The sequence below is a fragment of the Aplidium turbinatum genome, chromosome 8, assembly GCF_918807975.1.
Source record: "Aplidium turbinatum chromosome 8, kaAplTurb1.1, whole genome shotgun sequence".
Lineage (NCBI taxonomy): Eukaryota > Metazoa > Chordata > Ascidiacea > Aplousobranchia > Polyclinidae > Aplidium > Aplidium turbinatum.
The window spans coordinates 22,589,717-22,615,121 of record NC_137479.1 but is presented as its reverse complement, the minus strand read 5'-3'; the positions used below and the strand labels follow the sequence as shown (position 1 = coordinate 22,615,121).

Genomic DNA, 25,405 nt, shown 5'->3' with positions numbered 1-25,405 from the left:
TTGCATTCAACACCCAGCGTCTTATTTTTTTAAAAGATAAACACTGCTTCATGGTTTTCTCTAGTGTTTGGTTTTTGTATGTCAAGAGTGATGCAATTACATGTTTTGTTCATTGCCAAATTATCCTCTAAAATGACCCAAAAAATAACTAAATGTAAAAACTTTTAGTTATCTTAGTTAAACTCCATAAGCCCTTTGCATTGTTATGTAGTCAAGGATGGAGTTCCAACAGATTGTGAAGTCAGTCTGATGTTTTTGATCCGAATTTACAACCTATGGTTTGAAAAACATTTTAGGCACCTTTACTAAAAAGTGGAGACCCAATAGTGAATTTCGGAGGGAGGGGAGATAGTGCTCACGCGGCCCAATAAGGCAGACCTTTTTTTCGTTACATGTATTCAGAGTGCGAGGATTTTTGTTTACTGCAGTACCATAATAAATTGCTTTCGATATTTAGACTTTTACAGAGAGGTTCAATCTATATTGTAGGGTAATCTAAGAACATACCCTGTTAATTGGACTATTATAGTTCTTACTTATCCGATTAGGGCTGCTTTTCATATTCACATATCTAATAATTCAATCCAAAAGTACAGTGACATACTCAAAGACCGTGAGAGTTTACATTTCACCAACAAATAGCCTCGGCTATCTTAAACGTTGGTCAGATTATAAAGTATAGCATTCTGCTACTCTTGATAAAAAAAACTGTCAAGTTATATCGAACGGCCTACTCCCCCAGTAACCACTGAACGTACCCTCAACACGCGTGGTTCATTGGGTTTAGAAAGCTCACCACACCGTTTACGTAAAACATTATTTATTATGCGACGTCAAGAGTGTTATCTTACATTTATTGTTTTCGATACAAAATCTATCTAATAAAGTAAACTAGTTGCTGCAAACTAAAAAAAATATCGTCAATGCAAGGTAAGTATGGCAGGCTAATCTTACACAATATGACTAGCTGGTTATTATTCGCAAATGGGTGTTTTTGCAATTCGTTTTCGTTTCAATTCGAAAAAAATTTCGAATGCCTCTCCCCGCCTTGAGAAAATCTTGTGTAGCCTACTGTTCTTCCTCTGTTGTCAGTGGAAAGATGAAATCATTTGCTGTGCGATGCATCATGCGACTGATTTCCTTTAACAATGACGTTGTCTGCTTGAGGAAAGCACAAGATTGACGTTTTGTGCAGCGTTACATAAGGTTTCCTGGAACTGATTTGTTGAAGCCTACTGGAGGTGGAGGTGTGTAGCATTTGACTACAGGCAGCATGTTCCTTAATTATCGAAAATGGGTAGAAAGAGATCTTACTTTGTTGTCTATTTGGTGATGGTGTAAACCGATATAGTAGGCTAACCATTAAAATCGATGAAATCATTCCACTTCGAAAACAAATTGTAAGCTGGGTCGAGTTTCAATCATCTACTTCTATATGAAATGAAGTAGCCTACCCAGAAAGCCACAAGGCTGTGTTTCAATTATCTTTTTATATCAGAATACATAAAATAAAAAAGTAAAAGAATATGAATACAAAAAAGAGAAAAATTTGTTGCAGATATAACATGAATAGTTTATTCATCAACTAGAAGCCTATTTTTTACTTAGGAAGTGATCATAGCTGCTTAGCATTGCAAAATAAAAATGTTACTGTAGTTGGCAATGCAATGCATTTGCAGTCACGACTTAAAGACAGTCTACAATAGGTCATGCAGAGTGTGTATTCAACGTCTGCAGACGTTGACACAATGTAAAAATGACGGATTTTGCTGTCGGGTAGCAGGCCTACCGTATAATAAACAATGAAATTAGTTTGTTTTGGATAGTCATGATATTTTAGTTTGTCCAGTTCCAAATTATGAAAAATGCATTTCTTACATTTGCAATATTTCATTGACGGAAACAATGTAATAAACGAAATTATGATAACCTTTGACCTTGGCGCGTAACCCAATGCAACGAGTACATTATCTCGGAAAGCATTTTACCAAACAGGCGCAAGGATGACTGATTCTTGCGCTGTTTGGTAAAAATTCTTTCGTTGGCATAATGACAATGTAAGTGCGAGCTCCTGTTGCAACAGCAAGCAAAAATTCTCGTGTTCAACCAGAAGCAAAACCTTTAATAAATCAAAAAGTAAACCTTTGCTGATGTGATCGATTGTTTTCGGCTTTGTCTTTTTGCTTGAGTGAAAAGCTTTTCCCTGGGATGAATTATTGATCAATACTATTTCAGAATTTCTATCTTTGGCAAGTCCTTTTATGCTTGTACAGATTTTTACATACGCCAGCTGACGATCCTGTGTCAGAGTAAAATCTATTGTAATGTTATGGTAGGTAGGCTACTGATCGTACGCAAAATGACAGCATTTGGAACAAAAGTAACGACCGTATATCAACGTAATAACAGGATTTTTAAAGCAATTATTTGATTTGGTTTGTTCACGGTTTGTTTTTAATGTTACAGAATTGGAAGTTGGGCAGTGTTAAATTGCAACTGTTATGCTTTTTGTGGTGAAATAACAATATGTTAAATCTGATTAACACTGCAACCAGTGTTTTCTTTTACGTGCGCAATTGTGCAATAAAACTAGGTCATTTGCGCACTGATATATTATTCTTATGCACTTGCAACGCTATAAATTTAATATTAAAACAAATCATTCGCCACTGCGCAAACGCAGCCTTAAAGTCATAATGTGCACAAAAAATATTTTTGCGCAGTGTACAATTTTCTTATATAGGGATCATTTTCCAGGTTAGCAATTAACCAAGTCAAAAAGCACACCGTGTTAGAGACAAGTTAGGCCTATACTAAAGATTTGAAACGAATTAAGTATTAGGGTACAAGGTTGGGCGTATCATAAATAACACCAATAGGCCTAATCTGTGTGGAAGACGATAGGCCTAGCATATAATCAATATTGTTGCATCAAAACGAAAAACTTCTAAAATACACGAAAAGAGATTGAGTGAACCATGAAATGCTAGACACGAAAAGATTCAATGGAAAAAATAAAGTTTGGACGATGATTGATTTTCGTGACCACCGAAGATTAGCTACATTATAACGTGAGCAAAAATGGTTTTGATTCTGAAATTAGCAGATTGTCCCTGTATACATCTTGTGATCGTTTAGCTTAATTTGCACCAGTAGAACACCTCATATTATTTAATTAAATGCCTGGTGAACAGCCTCATTCAATTTTCAAAAATGGTTTTGTTGTACGATCAGCTTGTAAAAACAAATGACATTTCCGGGCTTTCCATTTCTTGAGTTGAACACTAAAATGCATCGAGCGTTTTCTGACTTCATGATTCCCTTGTCTGTTGATAGAGATCCAAATACAAGGTAGCCTACAATAAAGTTTGCGATTGGAAACAAAATAAACGATAAGTTATTACAGTACAAGCAGTGGTAGAATGTACATATATACATTGCTTCTGAAACTGGCCAGGCCAACCAAACATAAAACAACAGAATGACAGATTTTATGTCCACAAGACAAGGAAATAAGTTACATCACATGGGAGACTTGGCCTATAACGCACGCTACACACAATGGCTAGCAAACAAGACTAACAGTCAGAACAAGCAGGAACAGCATGAAAGTAAGAAAAACAGCATACAAGACTAACAGTCAGAACAAGCAAGAACAGCATGAAAGTAAGAAAAACAGCATACGAAACACTTATTCAACGAAAACCTATGCGCTTGTACATTTAGGCTTAGGCCTACGTAATTTAAGTTTGCAGAACTTAAGCTTTCAGAGTTTTGATTTGAAACTCGGATAAAGCAAAATACTGTGCAAAATTGCTTTACAGTTTTTTCAATAGGTTGCCAGATTTTCACAATATACAGTAGGTTAGGATGCGTGCTGAGTAGCCTATCTATTGCAACATTTTTTATTTCACTCAGATTAATTTTTTAGGCCAAAGTAAAACAAACAGTGATTTGCAATGGAAGACAACTACATGGCTTTTAGAAATATCACTGCAGCCCAGTTTGCAGATATTTGGAATCAGTTTGATTTAAACCGTGAGTATTGAATATTGATTCAGGTTAAAATTGCTTGATTCGGTTTGAGGAGCTGGTATACAAGTCCCCCTCCCCCCCTGGCAACTCATGACAAAGACAGGACTCAACCAAACATATAAGGTGAAACTACTTTACCTTTGCTTTACTGTTCACACACTTCAATCCACATGTTTTGGTCAATTTCTCTTTGTCATGAGTTGCCAGGGGGGGGGGGGGGGGGGAGACTTGTATACCAGCTCCCGGTTTGATTTACAAAACAGTTTTCTTTGATAGTTACCTGAAATCTATCAGCTGCAAATACGTAGCTCGGATCGTTAGAATGTCGTAATGTTGGTGCACAGCTAGCACGGATTGAATAAGTAGGCTAATCAATAACTCAATTGCCATAGCCTATGTTAAATTTCTAAATTACATTAGGCTTTTGTGGCATGGTGTCATTGAGTCCTCAAAACGGCATCGTTTTGTTTTCAAATACCGGTTATTAATGTCGCGGTGACTTGAGTCGATTCATCGAATCACATCACTGGAATAGGAAAACTAATTCTCTACATTTTTATCGGTCAATTGGACCAACCTTGGCTTGGTACCGATGTGGTTCGATTGTTTAGTCGTCTCAAATAATTTAGTAAAACTTAATGCATGTCTTTCGAAGCACACATATTAAATGTTTGCCTGCAGGCTGTAGGTTTACAGATATACTTTGTCTCCCGACTTACTGACCGAACCTACCTTGTTTTGTGGAATAGCTTATTATCGGTTTTAGGGGTTATCCAAGTTTTATGGAAGTCGAATAAAACAGATTTAAAATTTATTGCTCTGCTTTGTCGTAACTCAGCGAATCAAATTTGCCCTTTTGCTATAGTTAGCATAATACAGTATGTTGTGTGGGCACATTTCGCTAGCTGGGAGACCAATGTTTACAGATTTGGGTGAAATGATTTGACATTTTAATGAATGCGCTTCCGAAGTCTGAGTTTTTATCTTGTGAAAGCTTAATATTTCGATAGTTTAGAAAGTGAAAATATTCCAAGAGTGTTTTGTACGTAAATAAAAAGCATGCTACTGCGTGGCATGATTTTCTTTGACCATATTCTTGTGATATCAAAGGTCACATGGTTGAAGTCACATGACCAACTTTGTTGCAACATCCCTAACTACGTGTGAATTAAGAGCTGAAAAAGTTTATCGCAATAAAGTTTATAATTTAAGGCAGGGGTGTGCAACCTTTTACTCTGCCGGGCCATATAAGCCTATGTGTGGAGCGTGGGTCAAACCATGAGTCAAACTTGCATTTTTCACCCGCTATTTTTTATCATGTAAAGAACACAGTTTAGGCTAGTTTATTTTGAATTAATATAATTTCTTTATCTGATTTAATCTGAGCATTAAAGTCGGCTTGGTATTCTAATCACTCTATTCAGATTCACTTCAACAAAAGTGTTGGCAATTCGATGTCCACTCTCCAAGTGTTCATTATTCAGTATGCTACTGATTAATCAGAATGTTTCATGAATCTTAGTTTGAGAAAAACTTGTTCAAACACCCAACTTAACAAATTTACTGGGAGGGGAATATGTTATATTTGGATTAGTCATAAAACTACTCGGCAGAGTATTCGTGGAGTGATTTAAAAACAAAATTTTGCTTCGGGCCACATATTTTCGCTTCCGGTCCGCATTTGGCTCACGGGCGCAGGTTGCAGACCCTGATCTAAGGCAATCTTTGCAAAAAATGAGCATGCCTCGTATGATGTAACAGTAAAACGACTTGCGTTTTGGGTGAACAAAAATGTGAAGTAGTAAAGCATCTTACTTCATATTTCAGCATCCTCGGTCACCCCAAAATCAAAATGCAAGTTCGGTTTTGTTTGTAAGTACAAAGCTGGATACTTACGACTATGCTTACTTCACACAGAGAGCGGCATGATAGAAGGAAATGAACTGGACGCTTTCTTTTACGAGCTTGCGAAAAGCCTGTTGAAAAAGGTGGAGTGAAACAATAATATTCAGTTTGTTGTGTGGTTACATGAACGACTCAAAATTAAGCGGCGCCGGTTCGGCTCACGGGGTGTGCGCTTGAGCAACGCATTTCAGGACTGCTATCCATTCAGCGGCACCTAATGGATGGAATAATTTTTCGGCAACAACACTTCAACAACTATCGGAAACTCCTCTCCGTCAATCTTGTTGACTGGGCCTGCGTCAGTGATTCAAAGGCGTATATGTATGCGAAACTGCCTGGATTTAGCTCTCAAAGCTTTTCCGCAGCCCGAGGATAAAGATCAAATCAATCAATAACTTAGTCTTGAAGAAAAAATTTCAATTGAAGTTAATTGATTAATTATGATCATTTAAGCAGTTACAGCAGTTGCCTTATGTGCCCTTGAGCAAGCAGATTTACTTTAATTGTTCACCAAATTTATATTTGAGTCTTCGGTGCAGCAGAAAGGGGGAGATGAACTGTTTCCATGAAAAGCAATTAAAAAGTGTAGCCTGCTTTGTAACTTTTCAAAAATACCGCTTTTGTGTTACAAATGTGACCTGTAGAAGTAGCCTAGGCTAGTTGAGGTGTGTTTGCGCCTTGAAATAAGTCTTAATATAAAACTATTTCTCTCATGAACCTGCCTTACAGTTTATGATGTGAACGCTCAGATTCTTTCACACACAAACACTAACTTAATAGCGTTAAAAGAGCAACATCTTAAGTGCACCTTTTTCCACAAACCATTTAGGCAACAAGTAAACATTTCAGTTGTTTCAATGAAGTTAAAATCACAAACTAGTTGCTCGAGTTTATTGTCGCTATTGGTTTTTTTTTTCAGGAACCAACCGAAGAAGAGCATGCTGGCATTAAAAAATGCTTCATGTCTGCCTACACTTCTGAACCGAAGATATCTCTGAATGAGGTAAGGAACTTATCGTAGTCTATTCGTCTTCTATTGCACAAATGTACAACCAACGCTCAGAACCGCTTTTGACAAGGGTACTGGAGAAATTTGCAGCTACAGTATCTTTACTTATTTGCTTCTCTAAAATACTCCTTTCGAGAAGTCAGAGTAGGCTAATACTTTTTACGAAAACGTAATCAAAAGAGCTTTGATACGCAACGAATATGTTGAACTTTACGTTTCGAAAGCATCATAAGTTATTTCAAAGAAATTTCGGTTATTTTAAAACCAAAACTTAAACTAAACAGTCTACTAAACTTAAAGTAAAGTAACAGGTTGTAAAAACATACTTTAAATCTAGGTTATAAAAACAAGTTTGAAATGATACAGTCGACAGGTTATTTTCTCAAAAAGTTCCTCTGCGTGGTAACGTCAAAACTTAGCAAATTAATAAATTCGATATCGGAGTAAGCTGTGGTACTGTATAAGATGGTAGGCTACTAACAATCCGCATGCATCACGTGCCAAATAGAGAGGATGATGGTAATCAGGTTGATTAAAATTAAAAGCTTAGGAAAAATAAGATAATTATATAGCGGACTTCCATTCAGTATCAGATAGAACGCCATTTATACTTTTTTATCAAAGCGAAAAACAACATGTCTACAAGAAAACTACCGTTTATAACTTTTTTTTGTCTGACAGATGTCGGATAAAAACTGATTCTTCCGTTATTATTATTCAGAGTGAATGGTAAAAATTGGTATCAAATTTTTGAAGTTCCTGCTTGGTTAGGCCAATGTAATGATATATACAGAAGCAATAGTGGATTGTAGGCTACGGTACTGTTAATAGTCGTGTGCAGCTTATCTCGGAATACAAGCCTACTGTAGGCTACTGACATGTAGCCTACTCAATTTTTGTAAAGTAAAAACTATCTAAATCATTTCAGAAATCCGGGTTCATGCAAAGAAGTTAAATGTACCATAGTGACTTGCTTGTTAGTCCTAAAGCAATATATTGAGACTTCAACAACGTTTTTTTTTTTTTTTATGACAGCTCGCCAAAATTCTTCTTCATTCAGATGAAGCGTTTCTCCTTCTGTTCCGAAGGAAAATTCCCCTCAACTCCAGCGTAACGTTTATGCAGGTAGGTGGTTTGCTGAATAAATGACTTAATGACACAAGACGTGATTTTACATGGGGTCAAAGTAAAACCAAGACAGGAAGTTCTCTTTTTACCCTCATATAACCGGTGTAGTTCAATATGAGTTAGCCTAACCTATGTTTGATATGAACCTATTTGCCTTGAAACTGTAATGGCCGACTAGTCGTTTGCTTTTGGAAAAGATTTATTCATTCAATCAGTCTTGGGTAAATCTACAAGACGAAGCGTACTCAACTTTATGTTCTACCCTTCACATCTCGAATGCTCGAAATTACTTTCATCTCAGTAATATATAAACTAGAGAAGAATTTTTATTATTGCATTTGAACGTCATGAATTTTGACGTCACCATTTTCCATTTGTGATTTCATAGCATGACGCATGACACCTAACATGCGGTGATGTAGGCCTAGGTGACAGTAATTTTTTTTTTTTTTATCACGATGCTCTTTCAGATATGGAGGAAATACGATAAGTCCTGCAATGGATACATCAGTGTAGAGGAACTTAAGGTTGGTGATAGGCAACACCCACAAAAGCTTAACCGCATTGACACGTCGTCATTGACACGTAGCATAAACTAGTGGCTTTATATTTCTCATTCAGGTGGTTAAATCTTTTTGATGCAATGGGCAACAAGTAATTTTCATTTACTAAAAGTTAAAATCAAAATTATATAACCTACAAACAAATTGCAGAAACTTTTACGTGTGAATAATAGACAAATTTTCTTTTGAAACGACTCATACTTGTTTTGCAAATGGCCTCTATATAAAAATGTCCAGATAAGGAAAACTACATTTCTTTGTTTTACTGCTAGTTTTATTTCTTCAGCTTTCAACAATTTCCGCGAGTGGTGCGCTAAAAATCAGATCACAGACCATATATCATCAACGGCTGTACCCTTCTTTGTGATGCAAGTGGAGTTTATGGCCAATGTATCGTGAATGATCAGACTTTTGATTTATTCTTCTCTGGCAGCCTCTCTATTATTCGTGCAAATGTCAAAAATCTCGGGTGGTTAAAGGATGTCTGTTGGTTGAGGCATAAACGAAGAAACAAAAAAAATCAATTTTGACAAATGCTTTATTGCGCGGTATCGTGCAATATGAACATAGGCTACTGTAGCCTACTTGAAATACAAGCTGCTGTCAGCTTCAAGCAATCCAATTTTGCACGAGCAATGCAAAAAAATTGCGACATGTCATAAATAATTAATGAATTGTACACTACTTTCAGAGCTTCGTGGCGGATTACGTTACAGCAGCAGGTGCTCGTGTGTCCGAAGAAAAACTGCAAGAGTATGCCAATTCTATTGTAAGTAGGCTACTATAGTTTACACTTAATATGGGAGCAGCTGACTGGATGACCGAATGATTTTTCGCTGCTCCTGAATAATCAAATTACTTATGTTATTGTGATGTAAGCTAAGCTTAATGTGTACTATTATAAAATTTGGTTGGCGAATGAAATTATTCCTTTCTCTCACTCACCCTTTTACTATCTCTCTCACTCTTTGTGTGTGTGTGTGTGTGTTTGTGTAGCCTATGTGCCTTTCCCACTATATGAGAAAACGATGTCAGTTTGACAGATTGCACCAGATACGGAGTAAAGTTTACATTTTCTAAAGTACTAGTGTTATAAATTCACTCAACTAAACTAATTTCCATCATTGAAACAAAGTGATGCGCATGAAGCAGCTTGCTGCAATGCCGTAACCAAAACAAAAATGCTTCTAAAGTTGATGTAATCAGAGGTGTTATCTCTGAAGGGCCAGAGTGGAGAATCCATGTCCTGATGCGTCGTGGGCGTGGCGATTGTTAACTAAAAGTTCTAAAATGAATGTTGAACGTAAATTTATTTATGGATATGTTATACAGATGAAACTATTTGATAGTAGTGGAGACGGTAACCTGGATTTGCAAGACATGGCGAGGCTTGTAAATGTTTCGGAAAATTTTCTTCTTCAATTTAAGATACAAGTGAGTGAAAGTTTTACAGACACCATACCATATGGACATTGGACAGTGTTATTTTTATGCGAAACACTTTCATCCGAAGGATTAGAAAAGAACCTTTGTTTTTAGTTATTTTCCTTATAGTTATATTCATGTTTCTCAGAAATTAAATTAGCTTATCATTATAGCCTACAGTATATTTGTATCAGACAAGCTTGTTTATCTTGAACCTCCCCAAAAAAAACATAAAACCTCATCGAGAAAGCTGTTCGGCTGGTTTTAAATCAGCCCTGACAACTCAATAAAGATAAACACAGGCTTCTCATATCTGTTATGTGATGAAAGCAAATAAGGCTCAGTGTTCCTGTCTTTCCAGGATGGTTCGATGAAAGAACGAAGACGAGATTTCGAAAAGATTTTTAATTATTATGACCAGGTAAGTAACTGGAGATACTTTTAATCTGCTTAGTAGCCTATATTCAGTTGAAGTAGGCTAATGTTAAATTAACAGACACATTTACACCACATTGAATAAAATTACACTTCTACAATCTCAGAGCCAAACAGGAGCGCTTGAAGGAGCGGAGATCGATGGGTTTGTGAAAGACATGATGGAAACCATTCAGGTACCCAAATTAACGTTCTGAAGAAGGAACACTATATTGTTTGTGCCAATGTATTAAAACAGTTATGTTTAGAGCGTACGTTGAAAACGTTTACGAATTTTAGAATGTAGTTCCATGTGAAATTTAACGTGTTTAGGTTTGAAACGCATAAAAATATTTTGTAATTTTCCACTCCATGTTTTAAGTAAAAATATCTCACTCTTGACATCTTTGCAAGGGTACCTTATATCAAAAGCGTGCAACTTACGGCCCATGGGCTTGAGTGTGGCCCACAGTACCTATTTATGGGGTATACTTTCCCCTTTTCTTTTCTCGTGTGATCCTCTGAGGCCGAAAATCTATCCTTTTACCACCCCAGATTCACGATGTTCCCGGACTACGCGGGAAGTCTACAAGAGAGCAATTAGTCTTTGGTTTCATTATCCAATACGCGCAGACATTCCACTCTGTTAGATGGCTTGAAGATGGTACAATCATTGGTGATGTGGTCTGCGATCTGTTCCACATTCACAAGTAGAGAAAAAACCCATGCCCGATTGGTGCATACGAATAGTTTAGCGGGAAAGCCCGACGTCGGTGCTAAGACTATAGTGGCGCACCCACGCCTTTTTTGTAGTGTCAGGCCGACGGGGCGTATGTCGGCGTCGAGAATATAAGCGAATGAAGTCTGATTGCAGCCTAATTGACTTCCATTCAGAATTTCATTAAAGGTCCGTCTAATTAGCTGCAGATAGGTCTTGTCAATCAGCTTCGTTGACCAGAAGTTGAGCGGCTGGCACGTTGAGCTACTTTCACTGCAATCGCACTAATGTATTTGTTTTTAACGTAGTTTTCTTGTTGGTGTTTTGAAGCGATATTTTGTTACTACTTATTCAAACAAGCCGAATAGCTTCTGGCAACTCATACTATGCGGCGAGGTTGAAACCTGATAATAAATAATTGCTATTAGCAAAATTAAAAATGTATGCTTTTCCAGTGAAAGACTTGGTCATCAGAAGTATTTTGTGATAAATTAGCATGCTCGACCTGTAGTATTAATTTACTCTTGCAGGTGACTCTAAAGAACATCGAAAAGTATAATAGGCTGCTGTGTTGGCCACTGTCAGAATAAGCTAGTATAAAATGCATAGGCCTACCGTGCAGTTTTGAGTGCAAAGCTGTGACTTGTTGGTACAGTAGGTCCTTGTGGTGGACAAAATACAAACATTTTTATTTGCTTAAACCGTATTTAGGTAACTGTCGAAGGTCCGGAGTTAAACGGATTCAAAGAGAAGATGTTGAGTCATACGGATAAAAACAAAGACGGAAAAATTCAGAAATCGGAGCTGGCAATGTGCCTTGGTATACGCTTAAAATGAAGCGGATGCCGCAGACTTGTACTTGATATCTGGACAACATGCTTCACTCACATAAAATATCTCAAGATTTTTTTTTATCCAGAGACAAATTAGAACTACTTCAATAGCAAGTATTGATACCATCACCTGTCAGCAGTAATGTGATAACATCAAATACAATTCATAGTTTTTTCCGTGGAATAATGTGTTTTGTAAGTCATTAATGATTCGCTTTTTAAGTTTAAGTGTAACCTAAAGTATATTGCTCAACATTATTTTTTTATTAAACTATCTAGTTTTCAGATGACATTTGAGGTACTTTGAGTGACCTCTCGTGGTATCCCAAGATGTGTCTTGTTTAACTGCGCATGTATGTAGCCTACGTGAATAATTTTTACTTTGTTTTGCACAACAGTCTACATTTTTACTCCGAGAAGAATAATGCAACACTCCGGTCAAAAGTCATACGTTATAACACTTTTAATACAAAATCCTTGTTGACTTATGTTATGAATAGGACTTTCCCAACTTATAACATCATTTCAATTCTCGAACATGTTGTACAACGCTATAGTCACATCAAGATTGAATGATTGATTATGACATTTCTTCCGAACGCTCTTCCAAAAATGAGTTTATTTTAGCATTACATCAGAATAAAAAACGAAACGCGAGCAAACAATGCGATGTTATAAATCAGACTGTCGAACGGATAAAATATCGTACATCCAATACTAAATTTTTTTTCACGTGTCTATTGTTATTGCTCTACTGTATAGCCTATAATAATAGCAAAAAGCTTTGTTGCAGTGAAAATCAATAATAGCAAGTCAACACGACGTGTGTAGTACTAAACCAAATAAAATAGAATCTAAAGCGGTGTTATTACGCTTTTATCATCGATTGAAAGAGAAATTCAATAATCGATTTGGTAAAATTAAAAGTTGAAGGATACGTCAAACGCTTAATCAAGTAACATGCTACACAATAAGTTACGGAATAACACGAGCGTCATAACGAAATTCAGATGAAAATCAAATATTGTTTTGGTTATAAGGTTAAATCACTTGCCTTCCTCTCACAGTAGCCTATTACCTTGTAGTTAAAAGTATAAGTTAGTTCTTTTATTGGTCAATAACGTCTAAAAGCAACAACGAATTGTTCAAGAAATTCCCTTATTTGATGCATGGCCACCTAAAGATCTCCAGGTGGCCATGTTTGATGTAACATTGTAAGTGTATAAGCGTTTTATGTCTTTGTGCTAATGTGGCCTATGTTAATAAGAATTGCTCACTGTCACACTATTTTGCCACCACAGACAACAAATGGACAGGTTTTATCACCATTAACATTGAAGCAAAATACAAAACATCGTTAGCCCCTTTCCTTTCAGTAACTTTGTTTCAGTTTAATCTGGTTTGTCCGCCCCGAGAGCTCAGTTGGTTGGAGCGTGACTTCGCAAACGAAGAAGCTTCAAGACCAAAGGGGACCTAATAAATGGAATAATTTCCCGGCAACAACACTTCAGCAATTGGAAAATTTCACTCTGTCAATCTGGGTAACCGACCCTGCGTCAAAAGCCTCTACGAATATGCGAAACTATCAAGAATAACCTTTCAAAGGCTTTGTCAGTCCAAGGATAAAGATTCAAAACGAAACCAGAACCAAAGAGATTAGACTACTCGCCGAAAAAATCTGGGACTAAATTGCGATGGAAATTCAGTTAGGAAGCATCTCAATACAAATCCTGATGATTTTGCACTACAAATGTTAAATGCCAGTAACATGGGACCAAACAATATCATCATTAATCTAAAAACTTTGATTTAGTTTCGTCAATTTTTAATCTCATTAGCTTTGAATCAGATTCGAGTTGTGCATCACCAGACGCTAATTCAAGTTGATCTATTTTGCTTCATAATTTGTAGCCTATGCATTTCCAACAATTCTCATTGAACTAGTGAATAGCTGCCAGTTTTTACATCAACGCACATATCTCAACGCATAGTAAGCTTCTTTTGACTTCTTAACTGGTCTGTCATTGCGATAAACTGAATAAGATGATTGGCATTAGGTGTCATTGCCAATATCACATGCTCTCACAACCACGATGGTTGTTCATACCCAAACAGTTCAAAATCAATTTTATATTTTATAAATAATTTTCTTGCTAAAGATTTTGAAATCGATTCAAATATTTTTCTTGTTATATCATCGCGGCTTTCAGAAACAACTTTAGGAAAGAATGCTTGTGCATGATAATCACTTATTTTTAGTTTCTTCTTAATATACTCCAGGTCATCAGACAGAGTTTCAAACTTAGCTATGTAATCGTAATTAGCCACACATGGCTCACAAATCTTGTAAACCTTTCTCCAATTTTCATCTTTGACATTCTTATCCAAGAGAAGAAAATTGACAAAATCTTCAAAACTAGCTATCCCATCATCCGGCTTCATTCGGTCATAAATGTTTTGACGCAAAAGTTTGTACTTGGCAATCATTCTCCTTGATATTGCTCCGTAGAAGTCAGTCAATTGTCCGGAAGTTGGAGCCAATTTATTGAAGTAAGCGGAAACAAGACGACTGAACGGATGTTGTACTAGAATGATCTGGAAAAAACAAGCAGTGGAGGTAAGGAGAGTTTGTTTAACTAACAACATGATCATGATAGACTTTCAATTAAGTGTGCCAGTAGCGCACCCAGAAAAAAGTTTAGGGGGAAGGCTAATTCAGAAATGTCGGCTGAGTGATTTGCGACAATAGTGACTGCAGTGGCGTATCCTGGTGGGTTGAGCAAGGGAAGCAATAAAAGTCGTGGGATAAAAGCGTGCCGATGGCACGCGTATTCTAGGGGGGTTCGGAAGCAAGACCCCCGGAAAATTTTTGCAAAATTACACTCAAATAATGGATTATAGTGCTTTCTGGAAACATTTTTAGGGTAATATTTGTATGAAATTTATTAGCAGATAAACAGCTATTAACTTAAAATGAAAGGTAGCTCTTTCACGAACGGGCAAAAACTGCGGCTCAAATTAGAGAACACCAAAAATTCAGCTTAACTGCTCAGTTACAGCTAGCCTACCTACTGCTGTAGTAGCCAGGATAACAGTGTAAATCTAACATTAGGCTCAAACCTTTTCTTGCGAGGCAGATATAACCACAAAGCCTTAGATTTTCTCATTACGCACCGGAATAATACCCAACAGGAAGCAACTCTGAGATTGCTTCCACAGATTAGTTAAAAGAAACGTAAGTGGCGTAAACTTTGCTCTGCTTTTTTCCTTTGTTTCTTCGTATAGCAAAAACGAGAACAATGGATGCGGTACGAATCTCTGCTTCCGTAAGCTTCCAACTTTAAAAAAATTAAAACCTAGATGGGGACATGAGTTAGAAACTGTTCTAATTCGTATTCAGGTAAAGCAATTACGAAATCGTATTACTGAAAAATATTATTTTTTTTTCAATTTTGGTAGGGGAAGCAATGCTTCCCTTGAGGATACGCCCCTGAGTGACAGTGACAATAGGCCAATACCAATCCCTTTGATTAATATTTAAGGCACTCACGGCCCACAACCCGCCGGTTTTCGATATATCAGGATTTGTTTTCTCAATTAGATTACAAGTTGGCCTAGTGAACTCCATGTTACTAGCACCATCAGCATCCTACATTCCAATGTCTACTCTCGCAACCTTCTATAGATCTTGACTGTTTCCTCATGTATGACAAAATAGAATTAGCTTTCTGTTTGCCAATACAAATAAGTACGAAAACAACAACTAGCACAAAAACAGTTTGAAACAAAACACTAATTTTGTAAACATTAAATTTGATGTGGACGTTTTTCCTACTTACAAAACATTCAAAATTAGTTCGTATTTTCAACTGAAGTCCTAGACGCCTTCGTCATTCTGCTCAAATTTCGTATAGGCCTATAGTTTTACATGTCCGTGTGATTCAGCATTGACGTACGGCAGCCTACATCGGCATGTCCACCAGACATTTGACGACGAGAGCATCTGAACTTTAAAAGTGCCATCAAAGACCATATCATGGAGTGTTCTTTTTGTACCGATCGAAAATTCTCTGCTGACTCATTTAAAATTTTACGCAAAGGCAAATCCCAATTTGACATCAACATTCAGGAATTAAGCAGTGTTAATCAAAAGCTACAACCCAAATTTAAACAAAAAATTAACTTATTTGCTGGAGGCGCGTCTATTTTCCTCAACATTTACTTGATGTAGATATCATGTTCCCTGTGGTGCAAATTTTTTGTAGTTATTTACGTAGTTGTCTTTTCCTAATATTTGAAATTTATTGTATTTTTACAAATATTTTCAAGTTCCTGATGAGGGCTTGTTAAGCCGAAAACGTTCTAGTGTTAAAACTATTTGTAAATATGTAAAGTATATTGTTATAATGATCAGCCTTGTTGTATTGTTGTGTTTTATTCATATCTAACCTGTAAGCAAAAGGTATAAATGGGCAACATACAAAAACTTGATTTTTGGTGGCGGGTTTGAGGGGGCTTGAGCCCTCTTAGCCTCATGCTGGGTGCGCTACAGAAGTGTGAAAAGCAAGTCCATACACATATAACTGAGTTTTGCAGATAAAAAGACATAAGCGTAAACAAGAACGTGATTGAAACAAAATTTTGAAGAGATATTATGGACGCTGAGTATCCAAACAAACAGATTGAAGATGTGTGCATGCTTCAGTCTGTTGCTGTGGAATGGTTTTGAATCTTTATCCATCTGACAAAACCTCTGATAGGTTATTCTTGGTAGCTTCGCATACTTGTAGAGGCTTTTGACGCAGGGCCGATTACCGAGGTTGACAGAGTAAAGTTTTCAATTGTTGAAATGTTGTTACCCGGAAATTATTCCATCCATTAGGTGCTGCTGAATGGAGAGCAGTCCTAAAATGCGTTGCTCAAGCGCATACCCCGAAAACCGAACCAGCGCTGTGTGATCTTGAGTCAGGTGCTTAACCACTGAGCTTACGGGTGGACATACTTCAATATATATAACAGCATACTATACAATAGATAACGCATTTTTACGTATTTTTCAATTTTTCTTTTTTACTCGTGCTAGCTAAAGATGTTATTACTATAGCGAAATCGATTCTTAATAAATTACACTAAGATGTTAGATTGTTGTGCAAATGCCAGCATTTGATGAATGCAAAATAGCAGATAAGTATTTAAATCTTTATTAACACTGAGATAGTTTTATTTACTTTTTAATTAAATGCAGTTTAGTTGAGTACGGTAATTTATTTATTTTTTTTTGCCTAAAAATATTGCATGTTTACTCAACTTTGAATTGGTGTATACGCCGATGATGACTGAATTTCTTTTCACTTGACTGTGCTGCTTATGTGAAACCCGAGTGTCCGTTTGCCATCAAATTAATAAATTCTCTTTGAGTGAGCAAAGCAAGATATTGTAAAAAAGGAGAAAAATAATTGCATTTTGTTTTATTTGGAGGGGCACGTGACCAAGAAGTCTCCACTGGTTTCGCTTCTATACAATGTAGGCTTTATTACAACTAAAATAACTGCATAGTAGTCCTATCATGGTTTTGTGTCCACTCATCTGAGGACAACTGAAACACTACTTTGAAATTAATGACTGGTGTAGGCTATTTGGAAATACGAATTTAAAAAGATTAACTTAGAGCAGTAGCCAGCATTTAGTACAACAAGGTCGCCTACTGTGTATTCTGTGTAGGCTATATTTTTTTACAAACTGATATTTTGTAATTTTGCAACAGCTTTATTCGGGATTCTTAAGTTTTTGTTAGCAATCAAACAATCCTTGGTTGTCGCCGCTGCTTGTGACTATTGTGACGGATCTAGTTTCTTGATTTTTGCCAGATCTTCAGCTGAAGATATTTCACAAAAAGGGTACCTAGATTAGCCTGTCGTGCCGATTGTGCTGTGGCCTACTGCACATGAAATCGTTAAGCAAAATTAGGTATCGTGGTCGAAAGAAGATTTCCAACTGTGATAAACAAACTAAGTGGTCTGTAAGACCGTTGTAAAGTCCTGGAGACCAAAAATAGGACAATTAGTTTAAAATTTGACAAGGTTAAGTTTGAAACTAAAATTTGACCTTGAAACACAGAGATGCACCATGATAATACTCAAGACAATAAATATTTTCACTGCTAAAGTGGAGAACAATCAGACTTGTGAAATTAACGCTTCACTGAAACTAAAATTCAACCGATTGCATTTTGTAATTGATTTTTCTATTTTATATAAAGTAATAAAGAAACATAGGTTACCTGGTAAGAATTCGCCAAAGCTTTTCTTCTAGAATACGTGTTCTTGATAGGTTTAACGCTTATGTTTTCCTTTGCAAAGTTCATAACTTTTATGCCTTTGATTTCACCTGCCAAAAACGACTCGACAGAATAAAAATTCTCCATGACCAGAAAAGCTCTCAGCCATTCGCTATATCCGCAATTTTGAATGTGGCATACCGATGTCTAAAGAGAAAAAGTATATTAGCAATTAGCATATTACAATTATACCACTTTGCTTCAAACGTAAAAGGGAGTTTTACAAAATGGTTTATTAATTTTATTTAGACAAGCAAGGAATAATTGAAGCAGAGATTTTTTTTCCATTAGTTATTTGTTTGCGATTCTTGGTTAACCAGTTTGTGCTACTTGGTTCAAACACAGTGGTTCCTAACCGTTTTTTCTGACACGTCTCCCTTTAGCATGGATCACATGCTTTGAGCCCCCTCGCAACTTTGAACAAGCGCAACACTAAAAACAATTTTGTTTATTTACTGATCATGGTACCCTATATTTTAGTGAGAAACTGTAATTGAAATTTATTGCTTTTTAGCAACTAGATAATTATTAATATTACGAGGTTTAACTCCAGAAATAGCGCAACGAATGGCAGCTAGTCTTCAACTCACAGCCTGTACTTGGCCTTGACAGCAACCGCAGTAAAAAAATGGGGCAAAGATGCGGATCCGAGCACTGTTAGTATTTGAATATCCTGAGTTGAGACAAGCGAGTAAATGGGAAGATAATCTCGAGATCCAGTTCTTCGATGTCTCGCCCAGCTGTGTGGTTAAATTTCAAAGCAAAACTCTTGCGGTTTTTCAAAAATAGTTTTGATGGATTCTAAGTTTTATTAATATTTGAAAACTATTTCATGATTTTAGCTTTCAAGGCATTTGGCTGAGTTCTTTGCTTGATTCGTCTGCTTAAATTCAAAGCTATAGGCTACCGTTTGTAAGTGCAGCATTCCAGTTACTGAAGCCCACTCGATTTCCTTGTTCAACGCGACTCTTCTAGAAGTAGAGTTTGAATATCAAAGTTTCAATTAGCATTCTTCTTCCTTTAAACATTTGTGTGGTAAGTCCAGGTTTTCGATCAGATTGTATGTCTTTAGGCCTACACAGACAGTTGCAATGAGCTCCAGCTTTTGTAAAGTTAAGCACTTTGATAACTATTGTGTGTTCAGGACACCTTTCATGGTTTGCTAAAGGTAAAGTGTTCAATGCTTAAGCTTCGTGATAAACAATGCAATGAATTTTAGCACTAAAAGTGGATTTTATTCTTTTTTATATATAACGAAGCCAGATTGCAGAGCAAGCACAACAAAAGTTATGTCTGTATACACAATTCTATATCACTGATTTCCAGTTTCCAAAGAAATGTAAACGAAAAAAAAACAGTAGGCTATATGACATTGAATTCACTGCATACTGCAAAAAGTTTAAATAATGTTGAAGATCTCGCGCTCCCTTTGTGAAATGGTTGACGCATCTCTAGGGGGCGTGCCCCCTGGTTAAGAACCACTGTTCTAATAACCACTGTTAAGAGCCACTGTTCACTTTGTTTCACTAGAAACAAAGTAAACTGCTTACCAAAGCTGTATCAGTTAAATTAAAATCGAAGACAAAGCTAATTAAAAATAGATTTTATATTAACATAGCTTGCAATGGAACTTAGAGACTGAACATTTTTTATGCAGATGAAAAAAAATTAATTGGTTATTAAGCATTTCTTTATTAATTTAGTAATTACAAAAAAATAAACTTACGCTATAACTTTTTGAATAGAAATTGCGTAACTGTACAAATAACGATGGTGTTGTTGGCATAGGAGAGTTTTTAAACAGTTTTCTGCATTTGCTTTTCATGATAAATTGCCTTTCAGCCTGAGTTGCTTCCATTAGCGTTGTAAAATTGTGATGAAACTGTAGGTCACTCTCCAAACTTGCTTCGACTTTAGTTTCAGTGTCCATCACGCTCGCGTTGTACGCGTTGCTACGTTTGTTTTCAAAGACCGCATTGGATGATTTGCCCTGTAAGTTAATAACTTATGATTGATATAATTGATAAAAAACGTTTCCAACAACTTTTGTTCATTGTTAGTTTTTAATTTTCACTGAAAGGGGGTTCAGTCGAAGTAGATCAGTTTGTCAATTTGCAGAAAAATTTCCAATGGTGGACTTTGATCTTTCTGGTGCCGGGCAAATCAATCGAGCACCAAAAAAAGTTCACAAATAAAAAAGTCTGTCATCTTTTTTGCGATCCTGGCCAATCTCAGATAAACATTACATCTCCGTGGCATAGGTTCTGAAAATATCTTGATGGCAACCCCTCCTTGGTGGAGAATCAATGAAAGACCCAACAACACTTCTCGCAAGTTTTGACACTGCTACCAGAAGGTAGTTGTCCACTGCAACTCGTATAAAAGCAAAACAGATTAAAACAGAAGCCAACTAATGCTGATACGGAATGGCGAGACAACCATACTGTTCAACAAGCAACTCCCCTCCCCCAAGCTAGACAATAATAGGGCATCTTCTATTGAAATGTCCAGTAGCCTAATCCAACTTCAAAGAGGAAATCACACTGGCTACAAATGCAACAATCGTCTTAAGGATAGGCTAAATCGACATCTATTGAGTTTATAAATAAATATCAGCGTCATACGAAACAACAAGTGAAAACAGCTAGCTTGGAAAATAGTTACCAACGGTTAGCCTACAGTAAACTAATGACATACCGTTTCAGAATATGACTCTAAAAGAAAATTCCAGAAAAGTGAATACAAAACTCCAACAAATATTCCTGCATAAAACTTTGTTTTCAAGTCCATGATCTGATTAGTCTATTAGCAAAATTTCATCTGTGAGCAAGACTGTTTACATTTATCCAACGCAGACATTCGAAATCTAACTTTTATAAGTTTTTCTATTTAGCACAAAGCTGTAAAAGCCCTCAGCAAGTTCTGATTTTAAATGAAATCAAATCATACTTTTACTCTCTTGATTAAACTAAAACCCGATGTGTTTGCTATTAGTGATAGGGTATTTCTCTTATCTCAAGTAGGAAGCTATTAACAATATTTGAAAACACTTGATATTCAACTTTTTGCAATCAAACCTGTGTTTTAACTTTAAAATTTTCAGTCTTAGTATTGTTGGTAACCAGTTGAATGCACACGGTTTGAATTTCGTGAAGAAAAAGGTTATTTGATTCCGGCGTAGCCTCAAGCAACTCACAGTGAACGCCGCTTATTGCGGTTCATCCGGGCTGACTGGTTGGTTAAGCATTTTGTGGAGATCATAATATGTTGTCTAGCTTGCACGATTTATCATGCAATGACTTTATTTTTCTGCGGTAAATCTAATCAGCCGGACTTTAAATTCTGATAATCAGTTTCAGCCAGCACAGATGCACTGTTAGCTACACAAAGTGTAACACCTATATCCGATTCTTTTCATACAAAAACAGTAATTTTATTTTATTACAAGAGCAAGGTTTTAATGACACAAAAAGATGTCTGCTCCGATGGCGCAGTTGGTTAAAGGCTTTTACGAAGAAATTACAAGATCAAGCAGCGCTGGTTCGAATCCCGGGGTGTGCGGTAGAGCAATGCATTTCAGCGGCACCTAGTGAATGGAATAGCTCACAGACAACACCACATCAACAATCGGAAAACTTCACCTTGCCAATTTCGGTGAACAGGCCTACGTTAGTGGTTTAAAGCCTCTGCAAGTATGGGAAACTGCCAGAAATATGCTCCAAAAGAAGATTTCCTAGTCTGAAGATAAAAATTTCCACAGTCAATCAAAAGTAAAAAAAAAAAAATGTGGACTGAATATATCTAACAAAATTCAACTAAACTGCTTGTTTTTTTGAGCTTTTAGGCCTACATGAACACAAAAAACGATTTGAATGCAATACGCAATGAAGGGGGAAGAACAAGCACTTTCTCGTGGTCCCTCTCGTCAGTACCATATCTTCAAGAAAATAGATATGCGAAGCGAAGCTTGTCACACTCGAGCAAACCAGGCCCAGGTTCAGCGCAGGGTGCAGGCGCGAATCTAAGAGTTTTTTTCGGGGGGGGGGCCAGAAAATTTGAAAATCAATTAAAAAGAAAGAAAAAGCTAAACAGATATGAACAATGATACTACGACATATACGATATGCTAGAAAATAGACATTAAAACAACCATTTTCATCAATTGTGATGCCGAGGGACTAATATCAGCTGTTTAGAAGCATATCAAACCATTTGATGCGGAAACATACAATTTTTCACAAAATTTCGGGGGGGGCCCGGGCCCCCTGGGCCCCCCATAAATCCGCGCCTGGCAGGGTGGATAGGGAAACGCCCTTATCAGGGCGCGGCAGCTCCTCTGTCGAAAAGTACCGACGACCCACCGTACTGCAGCTGAACACCGAAGACATTACGGCCAGCAAGCTCAGCATCATCGAGTATCTGGCCACAAAACATCAGGCCCTCGTTATTCTCCTCCAGGAGACCCACTGCACATCTGTGGATAAATTGATATTACCCAACTTCACACTCGCAGGCGCAACCATCAGCAGGAAACACGGCCTCGCCACGTTTGTCCATGAGCAACTGAGCTGGACGCCAATCGACCAGTCTAGTGCCCAATCGGAGATAGGCCTAGAGTGGCTATGCATAGACATATCAGGCTATCACATCATCAATGTCTATAAGCCACCACCCTCACGCTTAACACCAACAGCTATCCCAGTGTTCCCCCCACCCAGCCTCTATGCTGGCGATTTTAATTGCCACCACGTTGACTGGGGCTACAACACCATCAACATCGACGGAGAAAGCCTGGCCTCATAGTCAGCCAATAACCTCACCCTACTGCAAGATCCCAAGGGTGCAGCGAGCTTCTTCTGCGGACGCTGAAACACTGGTACAAACCCCGATCTGGCTTTCGCAAGTGATGACCCCGATAATTGCCAACCGGACAGACGTGTGCTAGAGAAGTTCCCCAGGTCCCAACATCGAGCCTCGATTATCACGGCTCCAACGCTCATAATGCCTGTCCTGAGCAAGCCTGTTAAGCGATGGAACTTCAGAATGGATAACTGGGAGTACTATAGCCTCCTCACCAATGAAGCCACACAGTATCTCCCATCTCCTCACACCAACAACGTGGAAGAAGCCTACCAAGACTTTTGTGATGCAATAACATCAGCGGCAAAACAATCTATCCCCCGCGGCCGCCGAAAGACCTACATACCGTGCTGGGATAAGGAGTGCGAAAGCCTCTACTCCGACTTCCTCCACGCCCCTCAGGGCAATGACGCCAACAGCTCAGCCACAGCTCTGCTGGCAAGGCTGGACTCAAAGAGGAAGGAGCGTTGGACAGAAGCCGTTGAATCAATCGACTTCACGCACTCCAGCCGCATAGCATGGAGTACACTGAACAACCTAACTGGCAGATTACGTGCCTCTCGTCAACAATGTCCCGTTTCAGCAAATTCCATCTCCTCACAACTTGTGGAGAACGGGAAATACAAATCGAGAGACCGGGAATCAGATAGATCCTTCTTGCAAGAAATGACGGACCTCTGGAGGGTAACAACCCCAGACGGGGACAGCATCTCGTGTGAGTTCACCCCGGAAGAATTTTCCGCCGCCCTCCAGCACATAAAGCCAGGTAAAGCCCGGGCCCTGACCACCTATGCCCGGAGTTGATACTCCATGCTGCTGCCTCCTTAACGTCCTGGTTAAAAGACTTCCTTTCCTGCTGTTTGCGCCACCTGAGAGTTCCCAGAATATGGAGAAGAGCCTTTGTGGTTGCAGTTCCTAAGCCGAAGAAGCCCCTAGAAGACCCGAAGAGCTACCGTCCAATCTCACTGCTCTGCATCCTTTCAAGATCCTCGAGAGACTCATATACGCCCGTGTCGAACCAATAATAGATCTGCAGCTCCCCCGTGAACAAGCTGGCTTCCGACACGGACGATCAACCGTAGATCAGGTCACACTTATGACCCAAGACATTGAGGACAGCTTCTCGGCTAAGAAGAAGGCTGGCGCCGTGTTTGTTGATCTCACGGCTGCCTATGATAACGTATGGCATAGCGGCCTTACCTGCGAGTTACTCCGTCTACTCCCTGACAGACACATGGTCCATATGATGATGGAACTTGTGCAAAACCGCAGTTTTACCCTCACAACCGGTAGCAGTCGTCGAAGCAGACTACGCCGACTTAAAAACGGCGTCCCACAGGGCTCAGTCTTGGCTCCTCTCCTGTTCAACATATACACCTACGACTTGCCCCCCATCATCTCCAGGAAATATGCTTACGCATACGACCTGGCACTCCCGCACTCAGCAGGAAATTGGCAGTCAGTGGAGAGGAACCTCAGCCAAGACATGCAAACACTATCAGCATATCTCCAGAAATGGAAGCTACAGCTCAGCAAGTCAAAGACAGTGTCGGCGGCCTTCCACCTTAACAACCGGGAGGCACAGCGTGAGATAAACATCAACATTGATGGGGAACGCCTGCCCTACTGTGCCGAACCTACATACCTCGGCATAACCCTGGACAGGTCACTCACGTACCGCCGGCACTTAAAGTCACTGCGCAAAAAGCTATCTACACGCGTCGCACTTTTGAGGCGATTAGCGGGTTCCGGCTGGGGAGCTGGTGCTAAAACTCTTCGTACAGCTACCCTAGCCCTTGTTCATTCCACCGCTGAGTACTGCGCGCCGGTCTGGTGTCGTAGTTCTCACACCCACCAGATTGATACCGCCATCAACGACGCACTGCGTACTGTGACTGGATGCCCCTTCCCACTCCAACGGACTGCCCACCCATCCTAGCAGGCATCCAACCCGCTGAGCTACGCCGTAAAGGAGCCACGATTTCTCTCTCTTGCCGCGCTTTGGACCCCGACTATCCCTTCCATGCAACATTCAAGCTACCACCATCTATTAAGCAGCGGCTGAAATCAAGACGCCCCTTTGTGCCTGCCGCACAAAAACTACTTAAGAACGCAGAAGAACTTGGTTTAAGTGCGGCACACTGGACGAACCACATGTGGAACACGGAGTGGCAAAAT

At 38.4% G+C, this 25,405-nt stretch overlaps 2 protein-coding genes across 2 annotated transcripts; one reads left to right on the top strand and one right to left on the bottom strand.

The window, feature by feature from the left end:
• The first annotated feature begins 3,917 nt into the window (after positions 1-3,917).
• LOC145775593 (secretagogin-like) lies at positions 3,918-12,685 on the top strand. The gene is made up of 10 exons (XM_082586907.1): positions 3,918-4,038; positions 5,953-6,023; positions 6,860-6,943; positions 7,985-8,074; positions 8,548-8,604; positions 9,332-9,409; positions 9,973-10,074; positions 10,427-10,486; positions 10,608-10,676; positions 11,909-12,685. Exons 1-10 carry the CDS (start codon positions 3,960-3,962, stop codon positions 12,032-12,034), a joined length of 816 nt encoding a protein of 271 aa, XP_082443033.1. The 5' UTR covers positions 3,918-3,959; the 3' UTR covers positions 12,035-12,685.
• Positions 12,686-14,112: 1,427 nt separating this feature from the next.
• LOC145776166 (carbohydrate sulfotransferase 11-like) lies at positions 14,113-21,157 on the bottom strand. The gene is made up of 5 exons (XM_082587567.1): positions 21,065-21,157; positions 20,203-20,357; positions 19,275-19,338; positions 18,311-18,514; positions 14,113-14,625 (listed from the first exon to the last, which is right to left on the bottom strand). The coding sequence occupies exons 1-5, from the start codon at positions 21,155-21,157 to the stop codon at positions 14,113-14,115; spliced, it is 1,029 nt and encodes a 342-aa protein (XP_082443693.1).
• Between the last annotated feature and the right edge of the window lie 4,248 nt (positions 21,158-25,405).

Excerpts from the sequence above, each read along its gene's own strand:
- LOC145775593 (XM_082586907.1), top strand. The coding sequence starts at position 3,960 with ATGGAAGACAACTACATGGCTTTTAGAAATATCACTGCAGCCCAGTTT. Across the intron at positions 8,075-8,547 it reads CCAGCGTAACGTTTATGCAG|ATATGGAGGAAATACGATAA; the intron begins GTAGGTGGTTTG and ends ATGCTCTTTCAG. Across the intron at positions 10,677-11,908 it reads ACATGATGGAAACCATTCAG|GTAACTGTCGAAGGTCCGGA; the intron begins GTACCCAAATTA and ends AACCGTATTTAG.
- LOC145776166 (XM_082587567.1), bottom strand. The coding sequence starts at position 21,157 with ATGGACTTGAAAACAAAGTTTTATGCAGGAATATTTGTTGGAGTTTTG. Across the intron at positions 20,358-21,064 it reads TAGAGTCATATTCTGAAACG|GGCAAATCATCCAATGCGGT; the intron begins GTATGTCATTAG and ends ATTAACTTACAG. Across the intron at positions 18,515-19,274 it reads GAATGCTGCACTTACAAACG|ACATCGGTATGCCACATTCA; the intron begins GTAGCCTATAGC and ends TTTTCTCTTTAG.